General features: G+C 37.3%; 1 protein-coding gene across 2 annotated transcripts in view; it reads left to right on the top strand.

Moving 5' to 3' along the window:
• Positions 1 to 310: 310 nt before the first annotated feature.
• LOC109423479 (uncharacterized) overlaps positions 311 to 15,767 on the top strand; it is a 53,637-nt gene continuing 38,180 nt past the window's right edge. The window contains exons 1-2 of one of the 2 annotated variants that reach the window (XM_062847994.1): positions 311 to 333; positions 514 to 760. In XM_062847994.1, the coding sequence (XP_062703978.1) occupies positions 664 to 760 (97 nt within the window). In that variant the 5' untranslated portion in view covers positions 311 to 333; positions 514 to 663. Of the gene's footprint in view, positions 344 to 513; positions 761 to 15,767 lie in introns of both variants that reach the window. The other variant, XM_062847987.1, reaches the window with a different exon arrangement.

Below are 15,767 nucleotides of genomic sequence, written 5' to 3' on the forward strand. Positions count from 1 at the left end.
CACATTTTACGTCTTTTCCCGCAAGAATAGACCCCATATGTCTAGATATACCTGCTGAATGGTTAACTCTAACTGACGACCGAAGACGAATGTGTATCCTTTACGCTCGCTATCGCTTGCTGCTGCTGCTGCTGTTGACTGTGGTCCGAAAATGCGCGCTTCTCGTTCCAACGGCAGCAAACTTTTTCCGCCAAGCTATATAAAAAGCCTTGCTGATTCGAACCGGTTGGCCAGTGACAGCTCAAACGTGGAACAGGAAACTCAGGATATCGTTGGGGAAGAACCGCGGTTGCAACGAAGAAGATAAAATTGGGAAACAAGTGAAAAGTGCATGTGCGAGCTGGTGAAAATTCTACGTTTATTTTTAGTGTTAAAGCAATGTGCACATTAATTTGATTCAATTTCTGTTGCAATGCATCTGGCTTTTATCTTCAGTTACACTAAAAGCTTTGCAAGCATTTAGGTAATAGAGCCGAATTAATTTCCAGTGGCTGCATTGAAAAAATCTTTTAGGTTCCACTAGAAGCATACAATTTATTTTATAATTGTGTCATATCACAAGTTCTTAATCGGAAAATCCAGTGGAATGACGTCGGATTGGCAATAATCGTGTGAAACCAAAAGGATAAAGTTTTTTTTGCAAAAGAAGTGACGCATTTGCCTATGAAAATGGCTATCATAAGTGGTTTAATTGGCTATAAAGTGAAAATGATTGGCGCATTATTCCTGATGTTCTGCTGTTGCTTCAGTTATGCAAAAGGTAAAGTCATATATTAGTAACCCAAATCTTATATCCATGAGTAATCGTCAAAAACCAATAGAATCCAAAACATAGCATATAATTGAAATCAAGTATACTGCAAAATAGTTATTTATGCAACGAGTTGCTTAAAGAGGATTGCTGAGTTGGATAAATACGAAGAATGCTGAAAGACCTAGTGTTGCAAGGAGTAGCATACAAAATTTTGGGCGATTATCTTTTCATTATACGACTCATTTGGGCTGTATAATGTCCATAATGCAACCTAAACGAGTTACATAAAGAACATTATGCAACTATTTTGCATTATGCAACTCACCTCAATTACATAATAAACCAATGCGGAAAAGTAGACCATTATGATAGTGAATTACGTACCGTAAAATGGGGTATCTTTGATAATGAGGGTAACTCTGATAGTGCGACAGGCATGGTATAGTTTATCTTTTAACTATGATTCCTTCAATCAGTTAAGAAAAAGGCAAACGTAGATCAAAACTACACATAAGAAAGTCTATTTTAAACGTATTTTCATTAAAACCGAGTTTATATTAAACTTTTTGAGAAAAAAAATAAAAATTCTTGATATTTTTGTTATTTGTCAACCCCTTCAAACAATCTGCTGTACGACTTTGTTTCAACAATTTTTTCAATGATTGGCCGCTTATTTTCAGTAGATCCATTATTGTAGATTCCAAATCTGCGCTTGAATCTCTTAACAAAGTGTGTTTTTACAAACTGGAATCAATTTTGTAAATTGGGACATAAATTTCCATACACCAATAAACGCCTAAAAGTATGCAATGCCCCTGGAATTTTATGTAAATTATATTGTTGTGTTCAAAATTTTCTTATAAAACATTCAGAAACAACCTAAAAAAAAGAATTTGCCATGAATAGCATGTAATCACATGTAGATGTACCGTTAAACATATATATTTTACAATGATAATGATTATTGATAGCTAAACTCACAGATTTTTTTTCAGTCGGTACTCAATAAACTCATTTGTATATTTTGTAAAAATCCATATTTCATTATTAAATTTCAATCTAATATATTCCACAAGGCTTCTTTCATCATGTTCATACTCCTAAGATTAAGATTTCAAGCTGTGATGATTTTTTAGGATTTGATGTGTTTTTCAGGGCACTATCAAAGTTACCCCAAAAAGAAAATATGATTGTTGCGGAAATTAAAAATTAAAAGTCCCCCAAAATATTTGAAATTATCGGATCTTACAATTGCAATTGATAACTGATACCCCAGTACTTGTTTTAAAAATATAAAACTTGTGGAAAAACTGTTACATGGAAACATATTTGGGAAATTCGCTGAAAAACTATCAAAGTTACCCCATTTTACGGTATTATAAAATAAAAATTATGGCACTGAATTTAATAAAAATCTTTATGGATTCATGCAAAGTTATTTTAGCAAGAAATTTTAGGACTTCATACAAATCATAGCAAATTTATAACTTTTACCATAAAATAGTCAGTTTATTATGAACATTGAAAAAAACATTTTTTATAATGAGTAGCATACTTGTTGCATTCAAACTTATTTATAATCAAAAGTTTTATATTTACATATCAACATTCTTTTTCTGAAGTTTCATTTGCTATATGAAACTTTTTGCGCAATCTTTTAAACATCAAGATCCACAACAGAGCTGCTTTCTGTTTTACTTTGCCGATGTTAGAATGATTAATGTTGCAGCTGTCGTCAATTTCGAAATGTGGTGAAGGATTGAGTCAATCAAATCCATGAAGTGAATATGTGACCAACTGCGCCGTAATGCCAAATGGGTATGTTTAAATAAAATTTGCATAATATACCGGCAATCCGGTACAAATTCCGTGAAAAAACATATTCGATGATTCAGAAAAGCTTTTCGTTGTAAGAGAGAATATTTTCAGAAAGTTTGCAATAATTGTTCATGTTATTAAAACTACTAATGTGTGTGAAAATTCAAACTAATGCCGTTTTTCTTTTTGAACAAACGTCAAACAAACTCAAACAAACTTTAGTACAAGCGAAACCAAAGTCGGGTTGGGGTTGAAACTGTGATCTCATCCAGTTCCAACCCAGGTTGGAACTGGATCAAAAAGAAAAACGGCATAACTCTTGTATTCCAAATCTTTGTTATGATCAACAGGTTGTTTTCTACATGAATTCACAGGGAATGCTGGTATTATCAGAGATCTGAAACACTTATTTGCATTTTTAGACGAGCTAGTTCCTTTTGATTCCACTACTTGTGCCTATTTTCGGATAGATAGGCCAATTTAGTCTGCGACTTACGTATTTCTTGTGAGTAGACGTATCATGAAACACTTTTCTCGAAGGCGTCGTAGTTCTGAATCCCTTCCTATACCCCGATTGATATTGATCCAAGTGATGAGAGGCGGGATTATCTAGATGATCGGGTATCTGACTCACCATGATTTCAGGCAGCCAGCGGGCTGAACACTGACTGATGGGACGATAATCTTTCGGTAGAGTGAAGTTGATTGTTTTTGGTATAAGTATAATGATGACCGATTTTTATTGAGATGGGGATGTCCAGCACCAGGAAACAGCAGATCCACCTCTATAGGGAGAAAAAAAACACCGACTAGGAGAAGCAGAGTGTGAGGAAATGGAATTGCTGTGCCGTTCTCAAGAATCACGGAAGTTCTACCAGAGGCACTCCCACAAAGACTTCGTGCCAAGTGCTTCGTGAGATCTTTAGAGCAATCACCATTTTGAATGTCGCCTGTAAAGTGCTATCCCAGATCATCTAACGTCGTCTGTCAAACGAATGAGTTCGTGGGAAGTTATCTAGCCGGCTTCATCGACGGCCGGCGACAATACTCCAGATCTTCATCGCTTGGAAAATCCTCTAAAAATTCAGTGAATCCCGGATCCCAATGCATCACCTTTTCATAGATTCCAAGGAGGCATACGATAGTATAGACCGCACAGAACTATGGAAAATTTATGACGAAAATGGCTTTCCTGAGAAGCTGATCATACTGGTCGAAGCAACGATGGATGGTGTGCATAACTGCGTAAGGGTTTCAGGTGAACTATCTAGTCCATTCATCTCGCCGATGGAGACTGCGACAAGGTGAAGGGCTTGTAGTATATGTATAGTAAGTATAGTTTGGCTAGGTTTGGCTAAACGCGAAGAACATGACAAAGCAAGCGAAACTTTGTGTTTGATATCCGAAGTTCTTCTTTGGACGGATTTTGCAGCGAACGGACGTGTTCGACAGGTGCTGCGTGTCAGCGCAAATTTGAGAGAATTTTGCATTCCGGTCCACGAATGGACTCTCACGCCTATTCTACAACATCGCTCTGGAAGGTGTAGCGCGACAAGCCGGGCTCAACAGCAGGTAGGCGAAACCGAACACGACCGAATCCATCCTGATACTAATATTACGATACCGTCGGGGATTCCGTCGAGGTGCTGAAGTCGTATCTGCTACGGGCTCCAAAAGCAACTGCAGTCTGAAAAGATACATTCCCGCACCAAATCAAGCATAAGCAAGACGTTCATAAAATCGGTGGTCCTCTACGAACACGAGGCATGGTCCAATGGTCCATACACTAGAAGGACCTGCAAGCAGTCGGAGTTTTGAAACGCTGCGTGCTTAGATCGATCGTCGACTATGTGTAGGAGAACGCTATGTGGCGGTGAAAGATGAACCTCGAGCTTGCTGCACTCTCAGAAGTTACTACAAGTATTTTGATTCTCAGTTGTATTATTGCTGCTAACTGGCAGTGTTGCCAGTAGATGTGCTATACTACCAAATTGTTCTTGAGTATTGACCTTCTGAAGAAATTTTCCGAAGGCGATACTTTGCTATCTGCTTTCGATCGCGATATAGATAAATTCAGAACTTGGTCACTAGTACCAACATGTGGCATAATTGTAAACTAATTAGTGCATTGCCAGATTGCTCTATCTGCTCTGAATCCCAAAGTAGAGTAGTTCAAAACTCTAAATACATGACAATTAGCACCTTCCTACCTGCAAGATCGCCAACTACTTTTTGATCACAAGATTGTTATTGACCTTAGAAGAAGTTGTTTATTTTCCAAGATCTATTTTTCCTAAATGTGTTACATAAGTTTGAAGTCAGATACTTAACCATTTGTTCAAAATCTATAAAATACAAATATTTGTTTTCATAAGCAGATCTAGAATTGAGAATTTAAAAAAAAAGTTTATTTTCAATGGAAATATGATATTTTTTTTTTTTGAATAAATCCCAATTTTTTTCGAGAGTGAAAATTTTCACTTCCGTCATTTTTTAGTCTTTTCGTCCCATTTTAGAATATTCAAATTGTTTCATACATATGAATGCATAAGTTCGACTAAATTAGATAAAACTTGTGAAAATTAGTGCATGTAATGGTGTGCAGGAGTAAATTTGGTGGGCAGCGGAAATTTCGACGGGTATTGGAGCAAGACGGATGACCAGGTGCAGGAAGCTGTGTAGTTAAATCCATTGTTATGTAGAAAAGCCGGTGAGTTTACTCCAATTAAAATCAAGTAGACGCCCGGAGTTAGAGCTCAGTAGTGGTTTCAATGATGGTTTAATGATGGTTTATGTTTAATCCGCGTCCGTTGTTTTTTTCTTTTTTGGCCCCTGGTCCCTTTGGATCAGTTTTTTAACGGTGAAGGTGGCAACGCGATCGGTGCGCGAAAGAAATTCGAGTAAATGTGGCTAATTTTCTGCTGTTCACAACGATCATTCGTCATTGTCTCGCGTGGAAAAAATACAATAGATGCGCCGGTATTTAGTATTTAGTATTATGGTGTTCCTTGCTGTGAATGCATCGTGAGTATCGTGCGACAATATCCATAATCATAATCCATAATAAACATATTAAGCAACCATCTGACGTGGGTGGTTGATTGTTTGCTTTCCGAGTGAAGCGAACAATAGCGCGGCGGTTTACATGGCTTGGTTCTAAGTCAAAAGGTCATATCACTTATCAGAGTGAATTCCGATCCAATGATACCTTCCTTACTAACAAACAACCCTTCTTACAACGCTGTTTTTAGCAAGCATATGTGCATTCAGTCTAAGCTAAGCTAAGAATTTCAATGGGAATATCCAAAGATTTCATCGAGAATTCTTTCGGACCTTTTTTTTCTAGAATTTCTTGGGTGATTCTTTCGCGATTCCTTCTTCGGGATTTTTTTCCAGGACCGTTTCCGGAATTTCTTCAGGATTTCAACGAGGATTTGCCCAGGGTTCCTCTGTGAATTCTTTCAAGATTTCTTCCGGAACTTATTCGGGACTCCAACGGGAATATACTTACGATTCCTTTAGGAATTTCTACAGGTAGTCGTTCATCTCATATAATCCAGAAGAGGAAAAAACACGACATTTTCAACATGGTATGCAATAGAAAGGACCTGAGAATTGGAAAATCTGGTGAGTCTGTTCCTTTTTATATTTTATTAATTTCTCAACGCAATAATTTGTGGATTTCTTCGAAAAAAAACTACATTACATGAGCTGCTCTATCAATATAATCAATTTCTATCAAGTAGGTATGAATATCTACTCCAAACTGCTCTAATCGCTGCTTTAGTATCAATCAACTAAAGCGACCGTTTTTAACATATCAAGCTTCAAATATATGGCATAGCTTAATCATACTGAACTCCTGACCATTCCTGTACCACAATCCCATTTCCTTTCTATTTTCCAGAGCGTCGGTGAGTCGCTGGCATTTCGATAATTGGTAATCCCTTCCCTACAATCCTTTCCCATCCCCATAACGTGTTTCTTATCGTTTCAGAGACCGATCAATGGCGGTTAAGCCTAGGCTTGTTAGCCAGGACACAGTGTAAATGCCTGTGTCCCATCCCGGAAGCAAAAAGGCCCATGGAGTGACAAAATTTCTTAGCTATGTCACTCCCAACGTTGGTGTTTAAATATACTAAAACAATCTCACTCACTACAACACATCTACATGATTAACACAAATACACTTACACAATCTGAATCTTGTCGCATCACTCGCTTATAGTGATTCCCAAATCACCCCACTCCAAATATCCAACTCCTTGACACCTATGGGAGTGTCGGTGAGTCGCTGACCTCTTGTAAAGTAGGTGTCATATCATCACATCCTTTCCTATCCTCGTAACGGAGAAGATGGGCGTGGCCGGCAATGGAAGTTCTCATGTCTTTCTTACTTCAACCTCTGGTTGGATAGCTATTCCTTCCCAAATAGCATTCCATAAGCAATTAGATTAGGAGTATTAAAGTTTTAACATGACAACTTTCAGTATGCAATCTACGAATTACTCTGTTACCACGCAACGCAACGCAACGCAATAAATCCCAATTTTTTATCGAAAACTGTACTGCTGTGAATCACAAGTCAGTCGGATCAGTATTTTGGTCAAAATTGAGTTAATGTTAGTTTCTGATCTTTCTTCGGATGATCTTTCAGCAGCATGAATAAAAACATGTAGTTTGTTTAGTAAAATCGAAAAACAACCCCAAGTCAGACTATCCCATAGTCAAAAGTAATCGCAAGTCAACACGGAGAAGAAAATAAAGTCATATCAATCATATTACGGTCGCGAACAAGCATTTTTGTGCACTGACTTTTATATAAGCCCTTTTTGAGATAGTATTACGCATAATACTATTGATCGAAGCATACCAGAAGCTTAAAATGATTAGGATTGTTGAATTGAATGGAGCTAGACATATGCTTGACTTAATCATGTTATGCATGCTTCAACAATATTTATTGTTGATGGTTTGACAGCTCATTTATTGTCATGATAGATTCAAGCATGTTCATGTTTAACTTAACCCTTCACTTGAGGGCCAAATTAACTATATCGGATGGTTGTACAAAAAAAACGTTCGAATGAGGTTATGATGTATTTCTAGAGTCATCAAAAGCTTTACAATTCAAAATAAACATTTCTATAATGGTCGTATTTAAGTGCGATATGTTCAAACTGAGGCATGTTGCACTGAGTACCACCATTACAGGAATGGTCAAGTAGCAAAACAACTATTGTTTATTTTCCTAAATAAGGCCGGATCAAATCTCATTTTCTTCTTTTGTCACAATACTCGTTGGCTCGCTAAGGGGGAGGACAATAAATAATAAATGTATTTGACGAAGAAATACCCAAACAATTCGGCAAAATCTATAAACTCATCGGATTTGTTAAGAAATTTTCTGTGCAACTCTAATTTCACCTTAAAATTTTAAAATTTCTTGAATAATTTATTGGTGTCCCCCCTCAAAATGTTGAATTTCGACCAAAATTTTCCGAGGGGGCGGTGACATAAGAGAAAATCGAAATTTGTGTCAGCCTAATGTTTAGGTAATATCGTCTCTTCGGCCTATCAAGAGCACCCCGCCCCGGTTACGTCGTCCGTCATAGGGGCCTTCGGTCCTGCCTTCGGTAAAGTGAACTCTTCGTGATATCGTACGGCAACTGTCGTCGAATTCGTACTCCAGCGGGGCATCCAGTCCGGCCTAGAGCTTTTCCAGCAGGTCGTCCAGTTTTTCGCTCAAAGGAAACCTCTCACGAAGAATCCATGTCTGCACTCCGGTTTGTCCAGATTGGAGTCGATTATGTATTCCACCAGATCATCGCCAACTTGCCCTCTTTCGTCACCATCTTGAACTGGGCGCCCAACGCCAGCGACAACTTCCACTCACAGCATGTCATCTGTCGTCAGGTTTCTCTTTTACCAGCGGAGCCTGTGTTTTCTTACACGAACCGGGCGTTCCCGACAGGATTGCGTTGATTTTCCGGTTTGGTGCGACGACTGTTGCATTTGTGGCCATTTTTCTACCGGTGGTCTGCACCTGGAAAATATTAGAAAAAAATGTACATCATAAGTTTTCAAATTCATGCCCCATTACCGGTGGCACACTCACCTGAAGTGGTGAATTCTGCACAGAAGAAAAGGACACTTTTGAATCTCGAAACGATTCATACAATGACAAGCAACTGGATTTTCAATTAAATGCAGACAAAAGGACAATATCGCCGTCGTTACTTTTCAACCGCAGCTGCCGCCGCCATGACGAATAATGCCTGAGTAGACAGCATCATTGTCAAACAATCATTTGAAGCGATTATGTCTAGCATATTTTCGATGCTTGAGAGAACTATGGCAAAGGTTATATTAATCAGAGAACATTTCTGTCCGTGAATCACATTACAAACTTGTATACCATGCTGTACAGAACCAAACATCAGTTTATATTTTTCACAGTTTCGTTTTCACGTTTGAAACATTTTGAGAAACATTTTCATGATGTTTGCAGAAGTTTTCCATTTATGCCGATTCAAAAAGTTTCATATAGAAATTGTATTTGAAATATTCAGAGTCCATTTTCTCAATGCCTACTTTTAACAATTGAGACAGACTAACTTGCGATTAACGGCAATGTACATACGTGTTACGAGAATTCTGAGATCATATTATGAATCAGCAGGTCAAAGTCCATCGGAATTGATCCACTATCGATTAGTGTAATTTATCCATCTGTTAATATGTACAATTGCAAACATTTTTTTTATTGAGTGAGGTTTTCAAACTTGTGAGGGTTTTCTAAGTTTTCATCTTTTCAATATAATTGAATGAAATTACAAAACCGCAGAACAAAACTATGACTTAGGGAAAGATTAGCGTTGATCACTTCAAATTGAATATTTCTTATCTTACTTCATTCATAGGATAAATGCGCCAAAGAAAACGTAAACGATAAGCTCTTATACGTGCTCAGCAAGTAACGGCCCTTTGTAGTAAAGTAATATTCGTAGGCAATGATGTTTCGATCAAAAATAAAAGGATGCTGTCCGTGGATGGCATTTGACCTTTGAAATTTAATCTGTTTGATTAAAAAAGCCCTTAACCATGGCAAAAATGTCACCAAAGCATTTTTTTCTGAAGGAAACCTACAGGATGAAGAGGAAGTGATGGTTTCAAGGATGCATTCAATGCTTTTGCATATGAAGAAAGCCATTTCTTTCAAACATTCTGGATACACTTCACATAAGGTGAGAACTTGTCGCAATCCATTATTTCATACCCTTCCATAAATAACGACAGATATTTTTTCAAATTGAGATTATTTTATGTAACATCTTTCATCAACGGGCACACAGCTCGTAGGGGGGACGATCTGACTTTTTTTCATCGCGTTTTCTATCTCAGGGCATGATTCTACACTAAAATGTTCATCTGCTTGACAATTGCAAAAAAGCTGTAAACTAATGTTATGAAATCATCAACAATAATCGCATCATTAAATTAATTTGAAAAATTGTTCACCGCAACATAATTGTTCACGATTAAAAAGTGTGGAAGTTGATCCCTTAATGATCAGCTGAAATTATTCTGTTGCTGCTGATATTCAAAAACATTTGCATTTCCTTCAACACATCTAGGAATCCTAAACAAAGCCTGGTACCATGCGTGGGTAAATTTCCCCAAGTGGCTTTCCTTTGGGGATGCTTTTTTCTTTGTGCCTTTTAGTCGTGCTGGTACTGCTAGACAACAGTGATGTACTATTGTAGATGGGAACAAAACAAAAACCAAGACAATGAAAAAATTTCTTATGATTTCAACGCTAGGTTAGAAACATTACGTTGTGAAATTTTCACAGCGTGCATTGCAGAGTATCAAGTCAATGACGTCATACATTTCACACCATTTGGCATTATGAACGAATGTTAATATTTAAGCTGGCATCGAAAAAAAAGTTCACTTTAAATGTTTGTTCATCCTGACCCTTAATGGAGGATACATTTAGCGCGTTTTGTGAAATTTGAGATTTTTTCTCAAAATAATGCACAAAGGTGATGGCGATTGAACAAGAACAAACACACTAGCCTGGCCAGCTGGCCATCATGCATTATCGTTATGAAGAAGACTGCCTGCAGTGCTGTTTCTTTTGCGAATCTGTTTACTTCCGTAAATAACCGGCATGAATACGTAAGAAACCGGGAATGTAGGGAGAGCCCGTGAAAAATGCTTTTAGCTCATCCTCACAAAGAATAACATCCACACTTGGGACAACATAGGGGCACCACATGCGTTAACTCGTCCATGGATACGGTTCTCAATCTATCGTGAAGTGATGTACAATGGTCGGAAACATGCCGGCGGTTAGCATGTTACGTGGCCAGTCAAATTGATTTGCATTTGCACAAAAAACGCGACATTTTTTCTTGACTTCACGTTCTCATAGGAACCTAAACTGCTTCTCAATGATTCGCAAAACCAAGAAAGTCGACAAAATGTTCGATCTAAAAGATATCGAACCAAATCGAGGCAAACACCCTTATAATAAATAAGACCTGGTTGACTACAAAGTCACTTTACTCCAAAGCCGAGCGTATAGTAGAGTCGGTCTTAGAAGACATTTTCCTTCAGTTTCCCCGAACGTGTACACAATTCATAAAAGACCCTATTTGCAGCTACAGTATGCCTTTTCATTTCACAGGAAACTTCGTTGTCATATGTAAAAAGTGTTCCAAGATAAACAAACTCTTCAACAACTCAAACACATCCCCATGGATCATAACCTCAGCAGCACCACCACCATGAGGCCTACCTCCAGAGCCGGATTTAAGGGGGGGCCCACAAAATGTTACTTCAAATGGGAACCGAAAAAAGTAGAAACATCTTGGTTTAGTTTTAAGTACTTCTACTCTCAAGATGTGTGTGCAATATTGTGCTTCAAATGAAAACAAAGCAGATACAGTCAGGTCTTTTTTTTTACGCGGTTTTCATTTACGCGGCCGCGTAAATAAAAACTCCATACAAAAAAAAATCATTGTCTTATTTTTGCATTATTCGAGAAATGGTGAGACTTTTTTTATGCGATTTTTTGAATTTTGAACTGAGTTTTTTTTTTACGCGATACGTATCCCCCGCGTAAAAAAAACCTGACTGTATCTGCCTTTTAATAAAATTTCAAACTTTTCCAGAAAGGTGTGAAGATTTTTAAGGTTTGAATTGATCACTCTTGTGAATTGCACAATTTATTTAACCGAAAATACATGAGAAAATCTTCACTTGAATTCTGGATGAAATATTAAACGCTATGAAATAGAGAGTTGAAAAGTTTCTGCTGAAAATTCGTGTTTATTTCTGTCGAAAGTTATTGGTGTTTTTTTTAAATACCTACTCTACATAGTTCTTCGAAGATTTACAAGTGGTTCTACCAGAATAAAAGTTTTGAGAATTGTAGAGTTGGATTTCACTTACCAAACTCATAAATTATTCAAATCGAACACCAGAATTGCTGAAATATTTCTTTGAAGGAACTAGCAAGAATTTTAGGTCGGATTTAGGCGGAGATCTGATCCGATTTTCTTTAATATGATTAAATCCATGACGAATTTTTCTTCCTGGCTTGAATGTGTAATTTAAGGTAAACTCTTAACAAATCCATAGGTCCCTTATGAAAATTGCAGTAGATATTTGTGGAGAAATTCTTGAAAAATCCTGAAATATTTAAAGTTTTGCAAACAACTTTTTACAAAATTTACTTATAAATCTATTCAAAGTAAAACAGAAATTCCATCAGGAACTCATTATATAGAATTTCGGGTAAAATACCACTATGGATTTTTTGCCTCTTGAAGTTTTACAAGGAGTTCTTAACAATTATTCTGCGCGTTCACCAGAAACTCCTCTCGAAGTCGCGTTAGGAATGTTTATGCTTAAGTTTCACAGAAAAAGAAACCTGGTAATCGGTCAGCAACTCTATAGATTTCATCAAAAATTCCGCAAGAAATTCTATTTGAAAGTTTTGCAATAATGACGCTATAAATTTTACCTGAAATTTATCGAAAATGTCTCCTGTAAAATCTATTTTTAAATTTCTTAAAAGACCTTCTTATTAATTTCGACTTGATCAATGGAATCTAATATTATGAACACACTGGGATAAAGCGTTATTTACTTGCTAAAATTTCTTTTACAATCGTCTTCAGACTAGATTTTCATATCTGGATCTCTGTTATGCTTAGTACATTCCCGTTCAAAAGTTAGGGGTCACCCCCTCAAAAACATGTCATTTTTTAAGGCCCATATCTCCGCCAATTTGCGTCCGATTTCAAAACCCTAGGTTTTATTCAAAAGATAATAAGTCAAAGAAAGTTTGAACATGATTTAAAAGAAACTTTTTCAAAAAATTTTGTATGTAAACTCAACCCGAAGTTGCCAAATTTTCTAAAAAATGAATATAAACTTACGGCAGTGTCGCTGGAAGTTGGGTCGACCAAATTTTAAGATGAGAGCGGTAATATGACCCATTTTCTATTAGCTTTCAACTGCTTTTTACAGAACTTAGCTAAAAAATCTAGAAAAAAAGTTATTAACCCTCAAAGGGACACCTTAAATGAAGATCCGTTTTGGAACCCTGGGGTCCATTGGACCCCAACATATATCCTCGCATATCTCGTGATCCTTACTTTTTAAAAGTGTGATGTTTTCAGCAAAGATGTTAAGCAAGTCAAGGCCTATCTAGTGATGAACAATTTAGTTCGGGAAATTTCCTCTAGGCGGCGCCAGAGAGCATTCCAAAATGCCCCTAATAAATAGGATGGAACGTACCTAAGCAAGCGGACACGCTTACGCTTCATACAAAATTACAAATTTTCTCATACAAAAGTTATTGCGTGGAGTGAAGAGGAGTTCTCAAATTGTAAAATTTTGCATTACATATTATTTGAATGAACCCAAAGAGACAGCACAGACAAAAAGACGTAACACTAATGAAATTAACGTCCCATATATTGCAAGATCCTGATTACTTGTGGAGTTGGGGTCTTCGGCGAAGTTGTTTTGTTAGTCAAAAACCTTCAGATGATGAACATACAGATATTCCACCACTAGGCAGCGCTAGTGAGCGTACACATTTTATATCTCATATATCTCAGGATCCTGATTACTTAAAAAGATGATGTCTTCGGCATAGTTGTTCGGTAGGTCAAAAATTTACAGTTAATGAGCTATTTGATCCGCAACTGTGCCAATAGATGGGCTGATAATCTATAGGATTCTAACGGGAGGAATTCCGGGAGGAAATGCTGGAGGAATCCCAGGAGAAATTCTTGGAGGAATCCCTGGAGGAGTTCCTGGAGAAATCCCGGAAGAAATTCCTGGAGGAATCCCGGGAGGAATTCCTGGAGGAATCCCGCAAGGGATTGCTGTAGCAATCCTGGGAAACGTTCCTGGAAGAATGCTTATAGGAATTCTTAGTTGAATTGTGAAGTAATCTCGGGAGTAATTCCTGGAAGAATTTCCGGAGAAATTCAATGTGGATTTTCTAGATGGACTCCTAGAGAAAACTTGGGAGAAATTACTGAAAGAATCCCTGTATTAATTTCTGAAAGAATCCCGGAATAAATTCCTTCAGAAATCGCGGGAGGAATCATATCCATATAGTAGTAATTATTGGAGAAATGCTTGGTGGAATTTCTGTTGAACCCCTGAAGCAATTATTGGAAAATTCTCGAAGGCATCCTGAGGGAATCCTGACGAAATTCTTGGATCCCTGAAGAATGTTGTGGAAAAATTCCTCAAGAAATCCTGGAATGGGCTGGGGGTCTAGCAAGATGATTTCGAACATGATTTTGTTTTCAGATAAGCTGCTCTCAATAATTTGTACGATTATGGTAAAGACGCCAACTTTGTTATTTTTTTTTACCGGGCCAATATTATCCGTGAAAGACACTTTTTTCACCCTAGCGCATCCTGCTAAGAGAATTTCTTACCAATAACTGCATCAACGGGCAACGCTTAGCCAGACGAACATCTTTGCAGAAAACACCAAAATTATATCTCTGCCGAAGACATCAGCTTCGAATATTTTCCCTCGAACGAGATATCAGCGTATCAAATGTATATTACAATTTCAAATGTGACTAAAAAATCTCAGCTATATGTTATCTTTAGCTTATCCTTGCAGATACATTTGCGCCACCTTGTGAGCCATTTTTATCTACCAAATGATCTACCACATATAATGTTTTGCTATTGTAAACAGTATGTAAATACATGTATTGTGTTGTTCTCAAGATATTCACCTCAAAAGAAGTGTCCTTATTTGAGGACGCTTGTCGCTCGAGGTATCTAGGATGTTGGGCTGATATGCATCAATTGGGTTTTTTAATTTGGAAAAATTTATTGATTTTTCAATTCCATGCGAAAGAGCACCTTTTTCTGAGCCAGTATGATTTTTTTTGCAGATTTTTAGAACTTTATATTGATACCTAAAATCAATTTCAAAGAGATTTTTTTAAATCACCTTTTGACAGCTGGGCAACTGCTTGACAGCTCCGCCCAGTACAAAATGCAACGAGGGGTGATTCATCAAATCGCTCCCATACAAATTTCAAATTGATTTTTAAAAAGGTTCCCGTGCACCAAAATTCATGAAAATTTGGATTTCGGCTCAGTTTGGCGTGCAGATTCAGAATTTGGGATTATCTCAACACCCCTAAAGAAGCCAATTAGCGACATCTTGCAGAAAAAAAAAACAAACTAATTTCCATTAAGGTCCGTCCATAAATGACGTAGCATTTTAGGGGGTGACGGAAGAGTCCATGATAAGGCTACGCGCCATGTATTAGGTATGGGAAAATAGGTTACGAGGGAGGAGGGGGTGTTGAAAATTGTACAAAAATGTTAATAATAATAACGTCATTTGTACATGCCCCTTACCAAATAGCCCCAGGTATCCATTAGAGGGTTAAGTAAATTAATCCTTCATGTCATCGACCAAAAGTTTGGGGTCACCCCTCAAAATGCTGTATCGGCCAAAAGTTTTGGGTCACTATCGTAAAACATGGAAAAGTGATTTGTTGATATCTTTGTCATCTTTCGTTCAATTTTAATTCTCTTGGCTCATTTGAAACAAAATGAATGATACTTACTGCATAGACATTGAACCACACATATTTGTTGAAATTTACATACTAAAACTTAACGT

Source organism: Aedes albopictus, chromosome 1, assembly GCF_035046485.1.
Source record: "Aedes albopictus strain Foshan chromosome 1, AalbF5, whole genome shotgun sequence".
Lineage (NCBI taxonomy): Eukaryota > Metazoa > Arthropoda > Insecta > Diptera > Culicidae > Aedes > Aedes albopictus.